Raw genomic sequence first — 15433 nt, 5'->3', positions numbered from 1 at the left:
AACTTGTTTAGCTGTCGGAGGTCCAATATTGGCTGCTGGCCTCCCCCTTTCTTTGGTATTATAAAATGCATTGAATAAAATCCTTTGACTAGAGCATGATGGTTCACCTTTTTCACCCAGGTACAAACCAGGTCTCGAACAATGGTGAATTTGGGCTGAGAGCTGAGAGGGGGCCGGTGACGAAATTGCAGCCTGTAACCTTCTGTCATTGTGAGTACAACCCACAGGTCCTTGATGCATGTCTGCCAGTGGGCCAGATGTTGGGCCATCAAAGATCCTGTCACCGGCCGTAGCGAGTCAGCGCCTCGCTTTTCTTGCCCCATTGTCAAAGGGCGGACGCTGAAGTGGGTACCGTGCCGGACGTCTCTGGGGGGGGCTGGCGTGGCAACCGTGCTCTGTATTCACGGTTAATAAATGCAGTGTTGGGGTGGTGTGACTGCCTGACTTCTCTAGGTTGGGGAAACTGGGAGAAGCCTGGGTAGCTAGCATGGCCACTGGGGGTCGAAATTGAAAGGTTCTACGCCCGCTCTCCTGTTGCCGTGTTTCAGCCAATGAGGCACGACAGTCCAGGGTATCTTTCACTGTTTGGCCTAACACATGGCCTGGAACAAGAGGTAAGGCCCGGATTGTGTTTCTACAAGCATCTGGTAAGGGTGTCTGAGCAAGCCATACTTGACGGCGGCCACGCAACAATGTGCCTATCAGCCTGCCTAAATCTTGAGCCATATAGCCCATTGTTTGCAATGCTGTACTCAAGAGATCCTCTTGAGTCCTCTCTTCTCCTCTGCCTGATAATGAGGTTTGCATCGCCAGTAGCAAGTGAGCCAGTGAATTAGAAACCCGGCCCACCCGTGTTGCTGTGTTGTGAGCCTTGACAATGAGGTCATCTGTGCATCTACATTTAGCACTGGGGCAACGTGGGTTTGGACGTAGTGCCACATCTGGGGAAACTACCAGTGCTGCCTCGCACAGTTCTACTCCAGGCATGTTAGCCAGCCCACTTTTCTCTGCCTCCTCCATATTTGACAATGTGCGTACTGCCAGGTTCACTCGCATTCTCTGTGAATCTGAACCTAAGGCTGATAAATATTCAGCAACAAAGTCTTTACAAACTGGCTCCGTGAAATCTTTTGTCGTTGTCGTCTTAAAGAGGGCACTGGATCCTGCTGTTTGAGCAGGTGGAGTGTCTAGGCCCAGTTTTGCAAGAGCTACACTTACAGTGCTCTGCAGCGGAACTGTATGGCTTTCCATAGTATCTTGTGATGTCTGTGAGCTGCCACTAAAATCCTGAGATGCCGTAGCCGACTGTGGCTCATTGGTCTGTACAAACTGTGCACTAGACTCAGGGTCTTGATGGACACCTGCTGGACTGTTCCGGAATGTATTATTTGATGCTGCTGTAGATATTATATCATAATCCTCATAAAATCTATCAACAGGCTCAGTATTTTCTGCTAGAACGCTAACAGGGTTTTTATTCAGTGATAGCAAGAGACTTTTCATCCGTTCCATGTCAGATGACAGACTTTCTACTTGCTGTGCTAGTCCATGTGTGGACTCTCAGTCTCCTCCTTTGAGTGGCGTTTAGCAGCTTTCTTCTTCTTATGTAAAGGCCTAGGCACTGTGGCTGTGGAGAGGTGGTACCTCTCCACCAGTAAGGCCATCTTGCCTCTGGGCCACTACATTATAGAACAATCCATACAAGGATTTGTGAGCGCCTCACGGAGGTGATTCAACCCTAAGCATGATGGGCATAGTTGATGGCCATCATACAGCTCCATTGCATTAGAGCATTGGCCACACTGTCCTAGTTCATCCATAGTCTCAATCAAAATACATAATCTTGAAGACTTACTATAATTTTTCTCCAAATAGATAATAATTTTAGACTATCTAATTGAAAAGAGAGAGAAAAAATAACAACAACCAAAAAAAGAAAAAAATATATAAATGCTACTAATAATAATAATTATTATTAATAGAAATAATATCTCTTTGATCACTCAATATTCCAAGAAAACTTATAAGCGTGGCTCAAGGGAAGGTATGCTACCCTTTCAGAATAGCCTGTTCCCAAGCAAGGCTCAAGGGAGGGCTAATATATTGATTACACAACACTGTGACAGTAACGCTCAAAGCAGAGCCGTCAAGCTAGGCTCAAGGTAGGACTGCTACATGATCTTACATACACTGCGTTCCAAATTATTATGCAAGAGACAAATCAGTAAGATTTCTGTACAATAAATTCTGTGCTCTAAATCACTCACAAATCTTATGATAATTCGATAATCTCCATTCAGTTTTCACACAATATTAGTTGTTTTCATGCCTTTTGCACAACATTGGACCATTTCATGCTTTTCATCTTCAGAAAGATCTTTCTTCCTCCCTATATTGCATGAGAACTGTGACTTGCTTAATAATGTGGAACAACCTCTAAGTAGGGTTTCCATAGATCTGGCAAATTATTTTGTCTGAGATTGATCCCAGTTATCTAAAAAGACATGGATAAATAAACAAACAAACATTTTCTTAGAAAAACTAAAATCTGAATGTTTACTGTACTGAAATCTTACTGATATGTCAATTGCATAATAATTTGGAACGCAGTGTACACACACACACAATGTGTTTCTTACTGTTAAGATATAATTCCGATCAAAGGGAGAATTGAAACGAAGAACAACAGCCTGTGGAGGACGAACTACTCGTAGGCTCCGACAATTAAGTCACCTGGCTGTGATTTTGCTCTGATCTGCTTCGTCGCGACAAAGAATACACTAACAAGAAGCGACACTTAATAAAACGTTCCACTGAAACATCGGCACCTAGCAGCGGCCCTGCATTTCCGCCATTTTGGGGTGAAAGCGAGTCGGCAGTCCACTAGTTTCTGTGGCAATGTCAGCTGCTTTGTTAAAAAAATGTACATTAAATCTGAAATCCAACCTGAATGATGACAACACAGAATAAAATACTATCACTAGTGATCATCAAATCCTTTTTACAGTTCATTTTACAGACTTTGTGTTTAAGTCTTCCCCTTTTTTCACAAAACCTTTGCTCTCTAGAAACCCAGCCAGTTTGGGTTAAAATTCTTTAAAAGGATTATAAACACTGAATTATTACCAATATATGAAATTAAATTAAGGACATGCATCAGAAAAATTGGGAATGTTGGCCAATAAATATATGAATATAACAGCTTGATTTTGCAGTGTTGTCTAATGTCCGCTAAAGCAAAAGTGTCCAAAAGTGTGAATTATGTGATAACGGACACAGCAATGCATCATGTATTATAAGATCGTTATGTTTGTAGCGTGATCCATTAAAACTTACAATATAGCCTATTTCAATTCAGACCTAGATATTATTACTATTGCTCCATTAGGTCTGAAATATATTGTTCGCTGCAAACATGATGATCTTAAATTTATTAATTATTAATTTACTATTAATAAATGTGTAAAGTTGCATAAAATGGAAATACTCAAAGTAGGCTAACTACGTTACCTCAGATGGTTGAATGGTTGGATTCCACAACTGGTAAAATAAAACATATATAAGACAATACAACATTTACTGTGGGAGCCATACAATTTACTGGTGACTTATTTTAAAAAACTGTTCTATTGCGCTTCTGATTTGGCAGTGAAATTCGCCGATTTTGGATGCATAAGATGTGAAGGATTCTATGGTCCGGTTAGTATTTTCACCCCATGATGGCGGCCGTGCTACTGGAGCGCTTTCTAGTGGCTGTTACCCAAAAAGTATCAAAGTGTTGCCTCTTGGGTTCTAAGCTCTTTGGTCACGAGAAGAGAAATGAGGAAGTCTGTTGTGTGACACGCCATATTATAACATCAGTGACGTCACTTCAGGTGTCACAAGGTGACATTTTTGGTATACAACACCATGCCGCCATGTTTCCAACACCGGGCCACGCCTTGAAGCAATGATTGACAGGGCGGGGCAGGGGACGTGATTGGCTTGGAATGCATTTTCAATTGCGCATTGAATTTTGATACATTCAGTGCGGGGCATTTAATGAAAGTGTCTTACCTGTGAGTGCAAATGCAATTAAGAAAAATAAAATTTAAATGGTCAATTTTTGCTTGAACATGTTAAACATATATAATCATTTCTGTAATACATTTTAATTTTAATTTTGCAACTTATACTTTTAACATATAAAACGTTAAAATATATGTTTCAACATATATGTTTCAACTAGTGTAGGAAACAGCAAATGTAAATTAAATTATTGAATTTGAATATTAATTTTGCTCCAAACATTGCACATGTGGTATGAAAAATGTAAATTTAAATACAGAAATACATTGCCATTTTACAGATTACATTTCAACTAATTAGTCCTCTTGATTATTCCTAACGTTTCACAGATTTAGGAGCTAGTTTATGTAAGCATTCGTGTAGCAATTTTCAATTTAACTTAGGTCACTAAGACCAAATCACAAACAATCCTAATGCCTGTTGCTGCCAATCCACCTCATCAATCCATCCAAAGACACTGAACACCATTGAGCCAATAGTGAAGAGTCTTGGGTGCTGAAACCTTTCTTCATAAATACAATAAATATTTTGATTTATAGATTTCAATCTACGATAAAACACGAAAATTAAATATTTAATAAATAAATAAATAAATAATGTCTGATTACCTGTGGCAGTTGTTTTCACAAGTTCACACTTACAAATGATTGAATAGAGAAAAAAAATACAATAAGCGTACTGTTGAGGCAAAGTGGGTTTCCCAAACTTTTAAATGGGGTTATTTGAATAAATTCAGTTTTTTTGGGCTTGTGGATTATATGTAAACATCTTTTATGTAAAATCTCTTACTCAGGACAGTACTAAATAAAAACAATTACATGCATTTTGTATGATCTCTTAAATTATTCACATTTTCAGATTCTGCAAGGGGTTCCCAAACTTTCGCATGCCACTAATTATATATATATATATATATATATATATATATATATATATATATATATATATATATATATATATATATATATATATATATATATATCTCAGAGTTGTGGAAGGTATTTTTTGCATATTATAAATCAGTCAAATGTGTCCACAAAGTATGTTACAATATTTAAAAAAAATATTCAATTTATTTTCAATCATAATGAATTGTACTTAAATGAAAAATGCAACAAATTATTTCATATAATTACCTGTCATTACCATCTTGAAGCAATGCAATATTAAAATGAAAAGGCCAAAAGTGAAAAAGAAAAGGTTTGTTTTTATGCCAAACAATCCTTTACATACACTTTGAGAACTTCTGAATTTATTAAATACTTTTCTTTATGATTTTTCTGACACAACAAACAGTATAATATAATACAATATAAAGAATAAAACAACAAAATGCATGAGTCAATCTCAAAGATCAAAAAGGGCTTCCATTTTTATTTTAACGAGACATTGGTGGACGTGATTGTCAAGTATATGAAGTAACTTACATGCAATGACGGGCTGCACAGAACAAACAAATCAAGAAAAAGACATTGAGACAGAAAGAGAGAGAAATTGTTATTTAGGTGAAAGTAGGAAGATCCCTGGAAAGAAGGCACATTTGTTTCCATTAAAAAACAAAACAAAAAAACAAAACAATATTTGGTAACAATATATCAACATTTCACACATGTGAAATGACTTGCTTTAGGGAGACAAGAATGCAAATGCATGTACTTCAGTCATTAACTGAATGCTTCTGCTCACAAACAAGATCTTAAAGACGTATTTCCCTTTAAATCAACAGCAGTTTGAACACAAACCCACAGCAGAAACAGTGTAAATTCAAGCGCAGGTTCTGATACGGTTCTCTTAGATCAGCAGACAGCGCTCTCACAGAGAGCAGCGATCAGTTTACAGTATCAAACACGTCACAGATGATCAAACGAATCAACCGCTGGCAAACAACACAAAGAGAAATGTGTCAAACTAATGAGTCAGATTCATGTTGCCATCCAAAACCTGAGGCAGACATGAGATGGACAGAGCAAAAATACACACACATAGAAGACATTAAAGGAACAGTTCAGATAACATTAAAAACCTGTCATCATTTACTGACCCTCACATCGTTCCAAACCTGAATGACCTTTTTTCTGCACACAAATGATGAACAATGTTGTTTGAACCCCACTAACGTTTATTATAAGAGCAAAAAGAGCCAAACCATTCTTCAATTTAACTTCTTTTGTGTTTTGCAGAAGAAAGTCAGTCAAACAGTTTGGAATGACATGAGGGTGATTAAATGATGAGAGAATAAAACTTTTTGGGTGAACAATTTTGGTAAAAAAGGTACCAAATTGTGCAAAATGCAAAGCAGGGTGGGAATCAGCTGCCGTACATTTGGATTTCAATTCAAGCCAAATTTAAGACAACTTCGTCAGAACTAAAGTGACATTAACAGTAATAACTGTGTGAGTGTGATCTCTCAGGCATGATGAGGTGCTCCATATTGATAATGATAAATATTTTTCTCTGTAGATCATGAGGCAGATGTGTCCATTTAATATCAGGTTTATCTTCCCTTCCTGCACCCCTAAGGGCCCGTTTGAGAACCCGTGAGCTTCCATAAGACGTCAGTACATGGAGAACATATGGATGCTTTCAATGCCTCTATCAATCTGCTGATGAACTGAGATTGAACTCCAGGTCTGGGCACATTATTCAGACAACCGTTGCGCTTGTGTCGCCATCAGTCAGCGCAGGAGACACGGCGAGGTGCCAGCCGCCCGTTACGAACGCCGGAAATACCAGCTGTGAAACGCTAACAATCTTGGAAGACGAAAACAAGGAACGATTATTGTCAGTCTGCTTGTCTTTGACTTGATGAATATTATGAATGTTTTTGGTGAGTCCAAAATAATAAAGAAACACGAGCTCGTTGTTTCTTCTTGAGATCTACGAAATTAGATGTCGATATGAAATCTGTCAAGAACAATGCCACATTTCACCCCAATATCAAAAAGATTTAAAAAAGGAATTATATGTTGTTTAAACAAAATGAAAGGCTATTTCTTAAAAAACACTTCGATTTAAGATGACAATGAACCACAATTTCCCCTTAAGTTCTCATTACTGTAATGACAAAAACTGTATAAATACATCACAATTCATAATATAATATAATATAATATAATATAATATAATATAATATAATATAATATAATATAATATAATATAATATAATATTATATATAAAACAATGCAAAATAATATTAATTGGGAAAAACTCATAAAATAATATTTAAATTTATATATATATATATTTAAATTGTGAAGTATTTATTCTTTATTCATAAGTGTAGTATATCTTTTTGCCTTTAATTTATGCAAATAATGTATTAATTTAAAAAATACAATCTTTAATCAGTGTATTATAGTATTTGTAGTAATTTTACTATATTTTTCAGTATATTGCAATATTAATCATTATTCGAAACAGAATCTGGGGCAAATGTGCTTAATTGTCATGTAAACACCACAACATATTCAAAGCTTTTTCTTCCTTAGTCAAAATAAAATATATTTTTATTATTATTATTTAATTATTTTGCTTTTGGGATGAAATGTAACCCAGGCATTTTTTCATGACATTCACCTAACTGAAGATTACACAAGGAAAAAAAACGACTTCAACTGAATTAACGTTTTGAATCTATTTTTTAAAAAATGGTTTTGTTGTATCCTGCCTTACAGAACATTAAAGGATTGTGGATTTGTGAGAGAAAAGTCTTACATTAATCCTTACTGAAGTAATGCCAAAACTTCTTTTGGTCCCTTTTAGACCCTCATTTAAATTAGACTGAATTAAATTTCAGCTAATGCCATTCTTTTAACACAGAACCAAGCAAACACCTTTCAAAAACAAAAACAAAAATGCAGCTTGACAAAACAAATCTGCTTTTATACTCAGTTCTTGGTTTCTGTAAGGACAATATTAGCTGTTACAAACATTAAGCAGAACGTTGCCCACAGTATCACAAACCAAACCCAAAAAGCATGACGGAAAGGTGACCGGTGCTTATTTACAGCATCCCTTCCCAACACGGGCTCTAAATGACGGCGACTGAAATATACCAGAAAGGCCGGGATGATATACTGAATGCCCGTTCCGGCATATGCTCCAGTAATACCCACAAGCGACTCCAGATCGTGAGTGCAGAAGGCCACGATAATGGGCGGCACTATAGTAATGAGTGGGAAGACGATACGGTCCACCACCCAAGGGTACGTGCCGCCATCCCGATGGAAGAGAGTTTTCCAGTTGTTGCGTAGTGTGACGGCTATTATAGGAAAGTTGGTACTAATGGTGAAGACAGGAAAGAGGCCCAAGAAGTAGCGCAACACTGGAATGCCCAAAACGTCGCAGTTATCTGTGAAATTTAAAGTGTACATGTCACGCAGCAGAGAGCTGTCGAAGCAGAATATGGCTGTGAGGGACAGCAGGCCGTAGAAGCACAGGATCAGGATGTAGTCGGCCATGACCAGGGCGCTCATGCGCTGCTTGTTGGAGATGGGCGTCACGAGTGAGGGAAGCGAGTGCTGGCACATGAATGAGTAGACACAGACCCCGAAGAGGTTGGGCACACCCGAGATCTGTGCCACAGATGGGTGGCCCTCACCGTGCCCCTTGCCAATACGAATCAAAGCCAGGATGATCATCATGGTGAATGCTGAAAGAAAGAGACACCAAGAAAAAATGGAATTAAATTCATGCACAATAATATAATATAATACAACATAATATAACATATAGAAACAAATGTAGATCTAGTGTTGTACATTCATCTCATATACAAGTTTGCCAAGTCGAGATGATTATTTGTTAACACTGGCCTCCTAAAGCCAGTTTTTAGGCATATCCGACTCAAATCCATTTAGGTTTTTTTTGTAGCCTCAATAGCCCAAAAAAAAAAAGAAGCATGAAATTAGATTTTTACTAAATCAATCCAAGTCTCATGGGGATGTGGCTTGAAATCCAGTTAAATTGGATTTTTGTAGATCTGTTTCAGCATGAACTGTACCGTTTTGTTTAGCTTTCAATGCCTCTAGTTTTGTCCCCATCAATTTGGGACACAACTAGATGTGGATATGGGGAAAAGTAAGGTCTCTATTGCTTATGTTGTGTGCTTTATGAGTTGCCATGATGGATGTGAGTAGAGGACAAATTTCTAGTTCTGGTCTGTCCACATTGACAGCTTGCTGCTCATAAACCGTGTCTACATTGGAAGCCAATGACGCAACAACTTGAATCTGTAAACACTGGCATGACGCAGTTTCAATGCATCCTGTGTTCACCAACCATGGGCCAACCAGCTGTAAATTAGACTTTTTAGCCATTTAATAGTAATGCATTGGTATAAAAAGATGACTTTGGGTCATTTTAGAATAGTGAATAATAGAAATTAATTGGTATAAAAAAGGGCTTTTCACACTGCGCTTAACCCTGGTTATCGTCGTTCTAAACACTGCTTTTAACCCCAGGTAAAGGAATGTTTCACACTTATAATTTAGAAGCGGGGTTAGCACCGCTTTTAGCCGGGGTTATGAAACACTGCTCTGGAGCAGGGTTAGCACCGCCTTAATGGCATTAACCCCACATTGCGGTGCCAAACTTGTACAGTGTGAAATGCAGTGTTAGAATGTTACAGCTAGACGCTTAGCAACCGACAACCAATCACGTACTCATATTTGCCTGCTTTGGACATTCACAGAAACACCGCACCTTGTATATAAACAGTAAATTCAGCTTTTGAGAGGAAAAAATGTCAAATGCTGACAGAAAATGCGACATTTGAGTGAAGAGCAATATGAGGATGCGCATTGCTAGAGCTTAGGTGACACCGCAAATATGCAAATAAGAACATTAACCCAGGGTTTAGGAATGTACAATGTAAAACGTCAGCTTATGAATTCCCAGTATTAATTGTTAACCCCAGGTAAATTATGAGCCGTGTGAAACGTGAAGCAAGATAACCCAGGATTCCATTTACCCGGGGTTTACAATGACTCAGGGTTAATTATTTCAAGTGTGAAAAGCCCTAAATTTGACTTTGGGTCATTTTAGAATAGTGAAACAGAAAAGAGACTTCTGGAACAATGAATGCACATACTTTATAACAACCAATGTAGACATAACATTCAAATTAATTGCATTGTCCGAACAAATGAAGAAACCAGTCTTAAAAGTTGTATAAAGTGTAAACTTTCCATCTTAAACCAAAGTCTTCCACCATGGTGCAAGCAAGCACTGTATTCGCACACACACACACGTGCGCGCCAATGGACATACATTATTAACACTGAACTCTGGGTTAGGTTTGACTAATTGGTTTGCACACAGAAACAGCCACAGGTCAGAATCTGCAAAAACCCCTTTTATTAAGCACCCTTATTATTAAGTCTCCTAATTCTAATCTTTTCGTCTCATTTAAGCTCTTAATATTGAATTTATAGAGGGAAAAAAAACATTCAAAATCTTTGTCTTTCTGTATTTCTAATCTGATCAATGTTACAATCAATGCTGAACAAAATGAGATTGTTAAGGATCTAATGGGCTGCTGGAAAATGCTGAGCTGGTTAGAATAGACTAATGACTCCTCTAGGTGGTGTTCCCTTCACAGACAACCAGGTAGAGCGAGGAACCGGGTGGTAAAAGCCCCAAAAGACTCCACCATTCGTTATCTCAAACATCTAGAGCAAGAAAGCTTCATGCTGCTCCTGGAGATCTTTATATAAAGATTTCAGGCAGTAATTTTACAGCAGAGCAAAGACATCATTTAATTTTATATAAAAAATAAAATACAGATTATAGCCCACTGACATGGTTATACTTTTATACTATACTCTACTGGTTAAACTTCAAATCCACAACAAAAGGGTAGCTGTTGAAGTCCAAAGTCTCAAAAGAGGCTGACATTCTTGTTGTAGAGTAGGGCTGGGCGATATATTGCAAAGCCACGCAATATCGGGTTCATTATCGCAGATGAATCGCCTTCGATAATGAACGCGATATTGCGTAGCTTATCAGTGATCTACGGCTCTGGCTATTAAATGCCGCTCCATTTGAAAGCAGGTGATGGCGATTTAGCAGTAAACAGGGAACCGGCTTTACTGACGAAATGCGTGTGACAATTGCATGCGATATATCGCCCAGCCCTATTGTAGAGCTGTGTCCTTCCCTCCTCCATAAAGTGCTAGATGTACCAGTCCTCATCCTCTTTACTAATGCATCACATTTCCAGGTAAAGGACTACATGTGCAAATGTTAGTAATCTGATTCAAAGGGGACAATGGATCAGGTCCTTCCGCACATGTGCGAGTCCGGCTGACGTGCAATTAATTGGAGGTGCTCCCGACAGCAGTTCTGACCCAAAGGTCTCCATTAACATTAAAGGTGTCTACACACATGCTCATTTAGTGTTAAAACAGATGCATTCTTCCTGGCAGGAGTGAAACATTCTGGCAGCAAACAAGGGGCAGAGTGCATGTCACACTAATCTCAGTCTATTAATCAAGGGCAGGTTGCATATAAGGGGAATAAATAATTCACTAGCTGCAAAAAGCAAACAACGTAATCAAAGTGATGCTGCAGTACAAGGGTACATGTCTCAGGACAGACCGCATACTGCCGCCCTCGAACTGAGCTGCAGTAAAACTACAAATTAACTCATTTCATGTATATAAATAACCAAATAACCATTACAAATGACTTTAGAAAGAATAAAGAGGGGGAAAAAAGCAGTGACAAACAATAAATCCATACAATAAAAGTCAATTCTCATTTTACACCAAATCTAGAGATGACTTAGAATGTCATGTGACCATACCAAAGCAATCATATGCAAAATTAAAAACAAATTACTGATAAATATAATATAATATAATGCATAATATATGTAAGCAATAAGGTACGAGAGGCTGTGCTGTATGGTGAATAAGTCACAGCTTAAGGCCGTTGTTAGGCACGACGTGAAGCGGAGCAACCCCTTCAGCCGTGACTCATTCATGATACAGCACTAGCCTCAAGTACATTAATGCTTTTATAAAACAGTTACAACACAATACAAATATTAAAACCAAAAATATGTAACAATGCAACTATCAAGAAGTAAACTTTCACCAAAAGCCTTCCTTCTGCTGGAAAAAATAGTCCCTGACCGTGAACAGCAACAGAAGTTACATTATTACACCATTAGGTGGCGGCAAAGACTGTCTTTATGAGTGTGTCAGTCAGAAGCGAAGACTTTTACATTGAAACGACTGAATTGTTGCGAACACGGAACAAGACGCAACTGACAAATGCTTTAACTAGCGCTGTCAGTCACGGGAAAACCCCTTAACTGTTAAAAGGAAAAGATAATACATCGGTCATTTAAACAGATTTTTTATTATGAACATAGGACTGACCTGAAGGAGAATGCTAAATCTGAATGCAGGTAATAAACTTGCTCACTCAATCTTTTTCTCACAATACTCTTCTACATAATACAGTACATTTCAATGAACATTATCAATTGAGAACATACAGTTTATGTTGCTAAGAGTGGTTGCTAAGGGTGCTGTGTAGTGATACATAGAACCGTTGGGTGTGTTATCGTGAATAAAACACATCTACTGACCAATCAGAATCAAGGACAGGAACTAACAGTTTTATATAATATAATATAATATAATTAATATAATATAATTAATATAATATAATATAATATAATATAATATAATATAATATAATATAATATAATATAATATAATATAATATAATATAATATACTGAATGAAAATAAAATTTTACTATAGTGTCCAAATGGAAATGTTCAAAAAGTACATGCTGAAATAATTTCATTTTCAAGTTTTATATTGAAAACCAACAAACAACAAATATATTAGTAGCACTATGTACTTTTTTTTTTGCATGAACATTAAAATAAGAACATAACATACTAACATGTGCAACATATTCAAATAAAGTTTTGACAAAAAAAATCTGCTTATCCTCTGTTTAAAATGTACATTAGTTTATTTTCCATCAACTTTATAACAGAGCACAAAAATTAGGTCTAATTTCCGCATTGGCAGGCAGAATGAAAACGTAAAACCTCTAATATTAAACTTGTCTTTACTGTCACTTTTGGTCAAATTAATAAAATCAAATAAAATATATACCCTAAATGTATTAAAAGTAGGCTAAATAAAAATCTCATTAACTTTATAACAATAGTGTGTGTGTGTATGAGGCGCATATTATATATATATATATATATATATATATATATATATATATTTTTTATATATATTTATATATATATATATATATATATATATATATATATATATTTTTTTTTTTTTTTTTTTTTTTTTTTTTTCCAATCATTTACTGAATATTTAGAATATAATATTAGAAAATCACATCTGCATGCTGTGGAAGTACTGTACAATGACAGACATGTCAGCTAAGAAAGGACAGAAAAATATATTGAACACAAAGCCAAAGGCACAACAACTGCAATAACAGGTAACCTTCATGTGCATTATGCTTAATATAGCAAAACAGATACGCAAGAGCTCAACTAGAGGACAAAAGTAGACATACACAATGATGGAACTGCAAATCATTGGAGGAAACGTCAGAGACAGCTAATGTAGCCGATGAACCAACCAGAGAGGGTACAAGCATGGATGGGATGGAGCGAGATTCAAAATGCATTACGCCTTTTCATAACAACTGCTCCGAAAGAATAGGAGAGAAAAAAAGAAAAAAAAAATCAAGGGCACACTTAATCCAAATACTCCTGACATCTCACGACACAACTCAAGTCATTGTATAGGCTCTTAACCTTCAGCACAGAGGCCTTTTGTTGTTTAGGGATGAGATGTGATTGCATCCCGGCACAGCGATTCATCACACACTATAAATTCCCTCAGTGTACATGCTGATGGCCATTGAAAATGCCACTGGTATCTGTGTCTTCAAGTCTTATTCATCATGATATGTTTGTATCTGACACCAGTGCCAGCAGAGCTCGGTTGGAAGACACCACACAGGTAGAAGGAGGAAAAGGACTAAATCAATTCATGCAGCAAAGTCAAACATGTCATGGCATTACAATCAAAATGACACTGATTGCTAAAGCTTCCCTATAGGGATGTGTTGGGCTTTGAAGGACACTCTTCATTAACAAAGCACCCATGAGATGTTGAGTCACATGACCAACTGTGACCATCAAGTGTGAATGGAGAACAATGATTGCTGAGAACATTAGGCAGACGTGAAAAACATCCCATCTGTGAAAGTATCATCAATCATTATCCATAAATTTTGTTATTTAGCTATCCAAAGCAATTTAAAGTAATCATGATTTTGTTTCTGGATCAACACCCTTGCTTGTTCTGGAACATTCCTATCAAACAATTATTTTTAGGTATATCAACAATTTCCACAAAAATATTAAGCAGCACAACAATTTTCAACATTGATAATAATAAGAAATTCTTCTTGAGCATCAACTCATCATATAAGAATGATTTCTGAAGGATCAGGTGAAGACTGGAATAATGATGCTGAAAATTCAGCTTTGATCACAGGACATTTACATTATATATATATATATATATATCTCAACATAATATTACTGTTTTTGATCAATAAATGCAACCTTGGCGAGCATAAGAGACTCCTTTTCAAAAATATATTATGACCGACATACAATTATGACCAATATTTATTTGTAAAAATTAATAAAAGTAAATACATAAAATTAAATTCATTTTTAAATACAAAAATATTTATATAAATAAATATTAGTAATAAAATATAAACATCTCACACTATAGCCATTATGTATACAGCTACCCGTAGGTTTAGAAGCATGCGTGTTTGACATGAATACAGTTTCAGGACAAACATGTCATACTATGGGGGTACAATGGTGATTGTCCCCAGATCAGCCTTCTGATTCAGTACCCAGCCCAGATCTTTAAAGGATTAGTTCACTTTCAAATGAAAATTACCCCAAGCTTTACTCACCCTCAAGCCATCCTAGGTGTACATGACTTTATTATGACTACATACATGACTATATTAACCCCCACTGGAGCCATGTGGAGTATATTTATGATGGATGGAGGCACTTTCTTCAGCTCATTCTTATTGATCCCACTTACTGCCATTACACAGCCTGGATGCATCAGGATATTTATTAATACGTATATCTATCAGAAAGAAGTCAGTCATATACAACGATGTCTTGAGAGTGAGTAAATCTTGGGGTAATTTTCATTTGAACGTGAACTAATCCTTTAACCCCTATACTACAGTCTATTCTGTGCTGCCAAAAAAAGTCACTTGAATTGATTTTGGACTGTCTTTGTGATATAGTTCTGTAAA

General features: G+C 36.7%; 1 protein-coding gene across 1 annotated transcript in view; it reads right to left on the bottom strand.

The window, feature by feature from the left end:
* Nucleotides 1-5415: 5415 nt before the first annotated feature.
* The window catches only part of tmem104 (transmembrane protein 104), a 52707-nt gene continuing 42689 nt past the window's right edge, over nt 5416-15433 (bottom strand). Inside the window, exon 10 of the mRNA XM_048183444.1 lies at nt 5416-8720. Coding sequence (XP_048039401.1) covers nt 7957-8720 — 764 coding nt within the window. The 3' untranslated portion in view covers nt 5416-7956. The remainder of the gene's footprint in view (nt 8721-15433) is intronic.

The sequence above is a fragment of the Megalobrama amblycephala genome, linkage group LG1 (assembly GCF_018812025.1).
Source record: "Megalobrama amblycephala isolate DHTTF-2021 linkage group LG1, ASM1881202v1, whole genome shotgun sequence".
Lineage (NCBI taxonomy): Eukaryota > Metazoa > Chordata > Actinopteri > Cypriniformes > Xenocyprididae > Megalobrama > Megalobrama amblycephala.
This window is presented reverse-complemented; position numbering and strand designations above follow the sequence as displayed.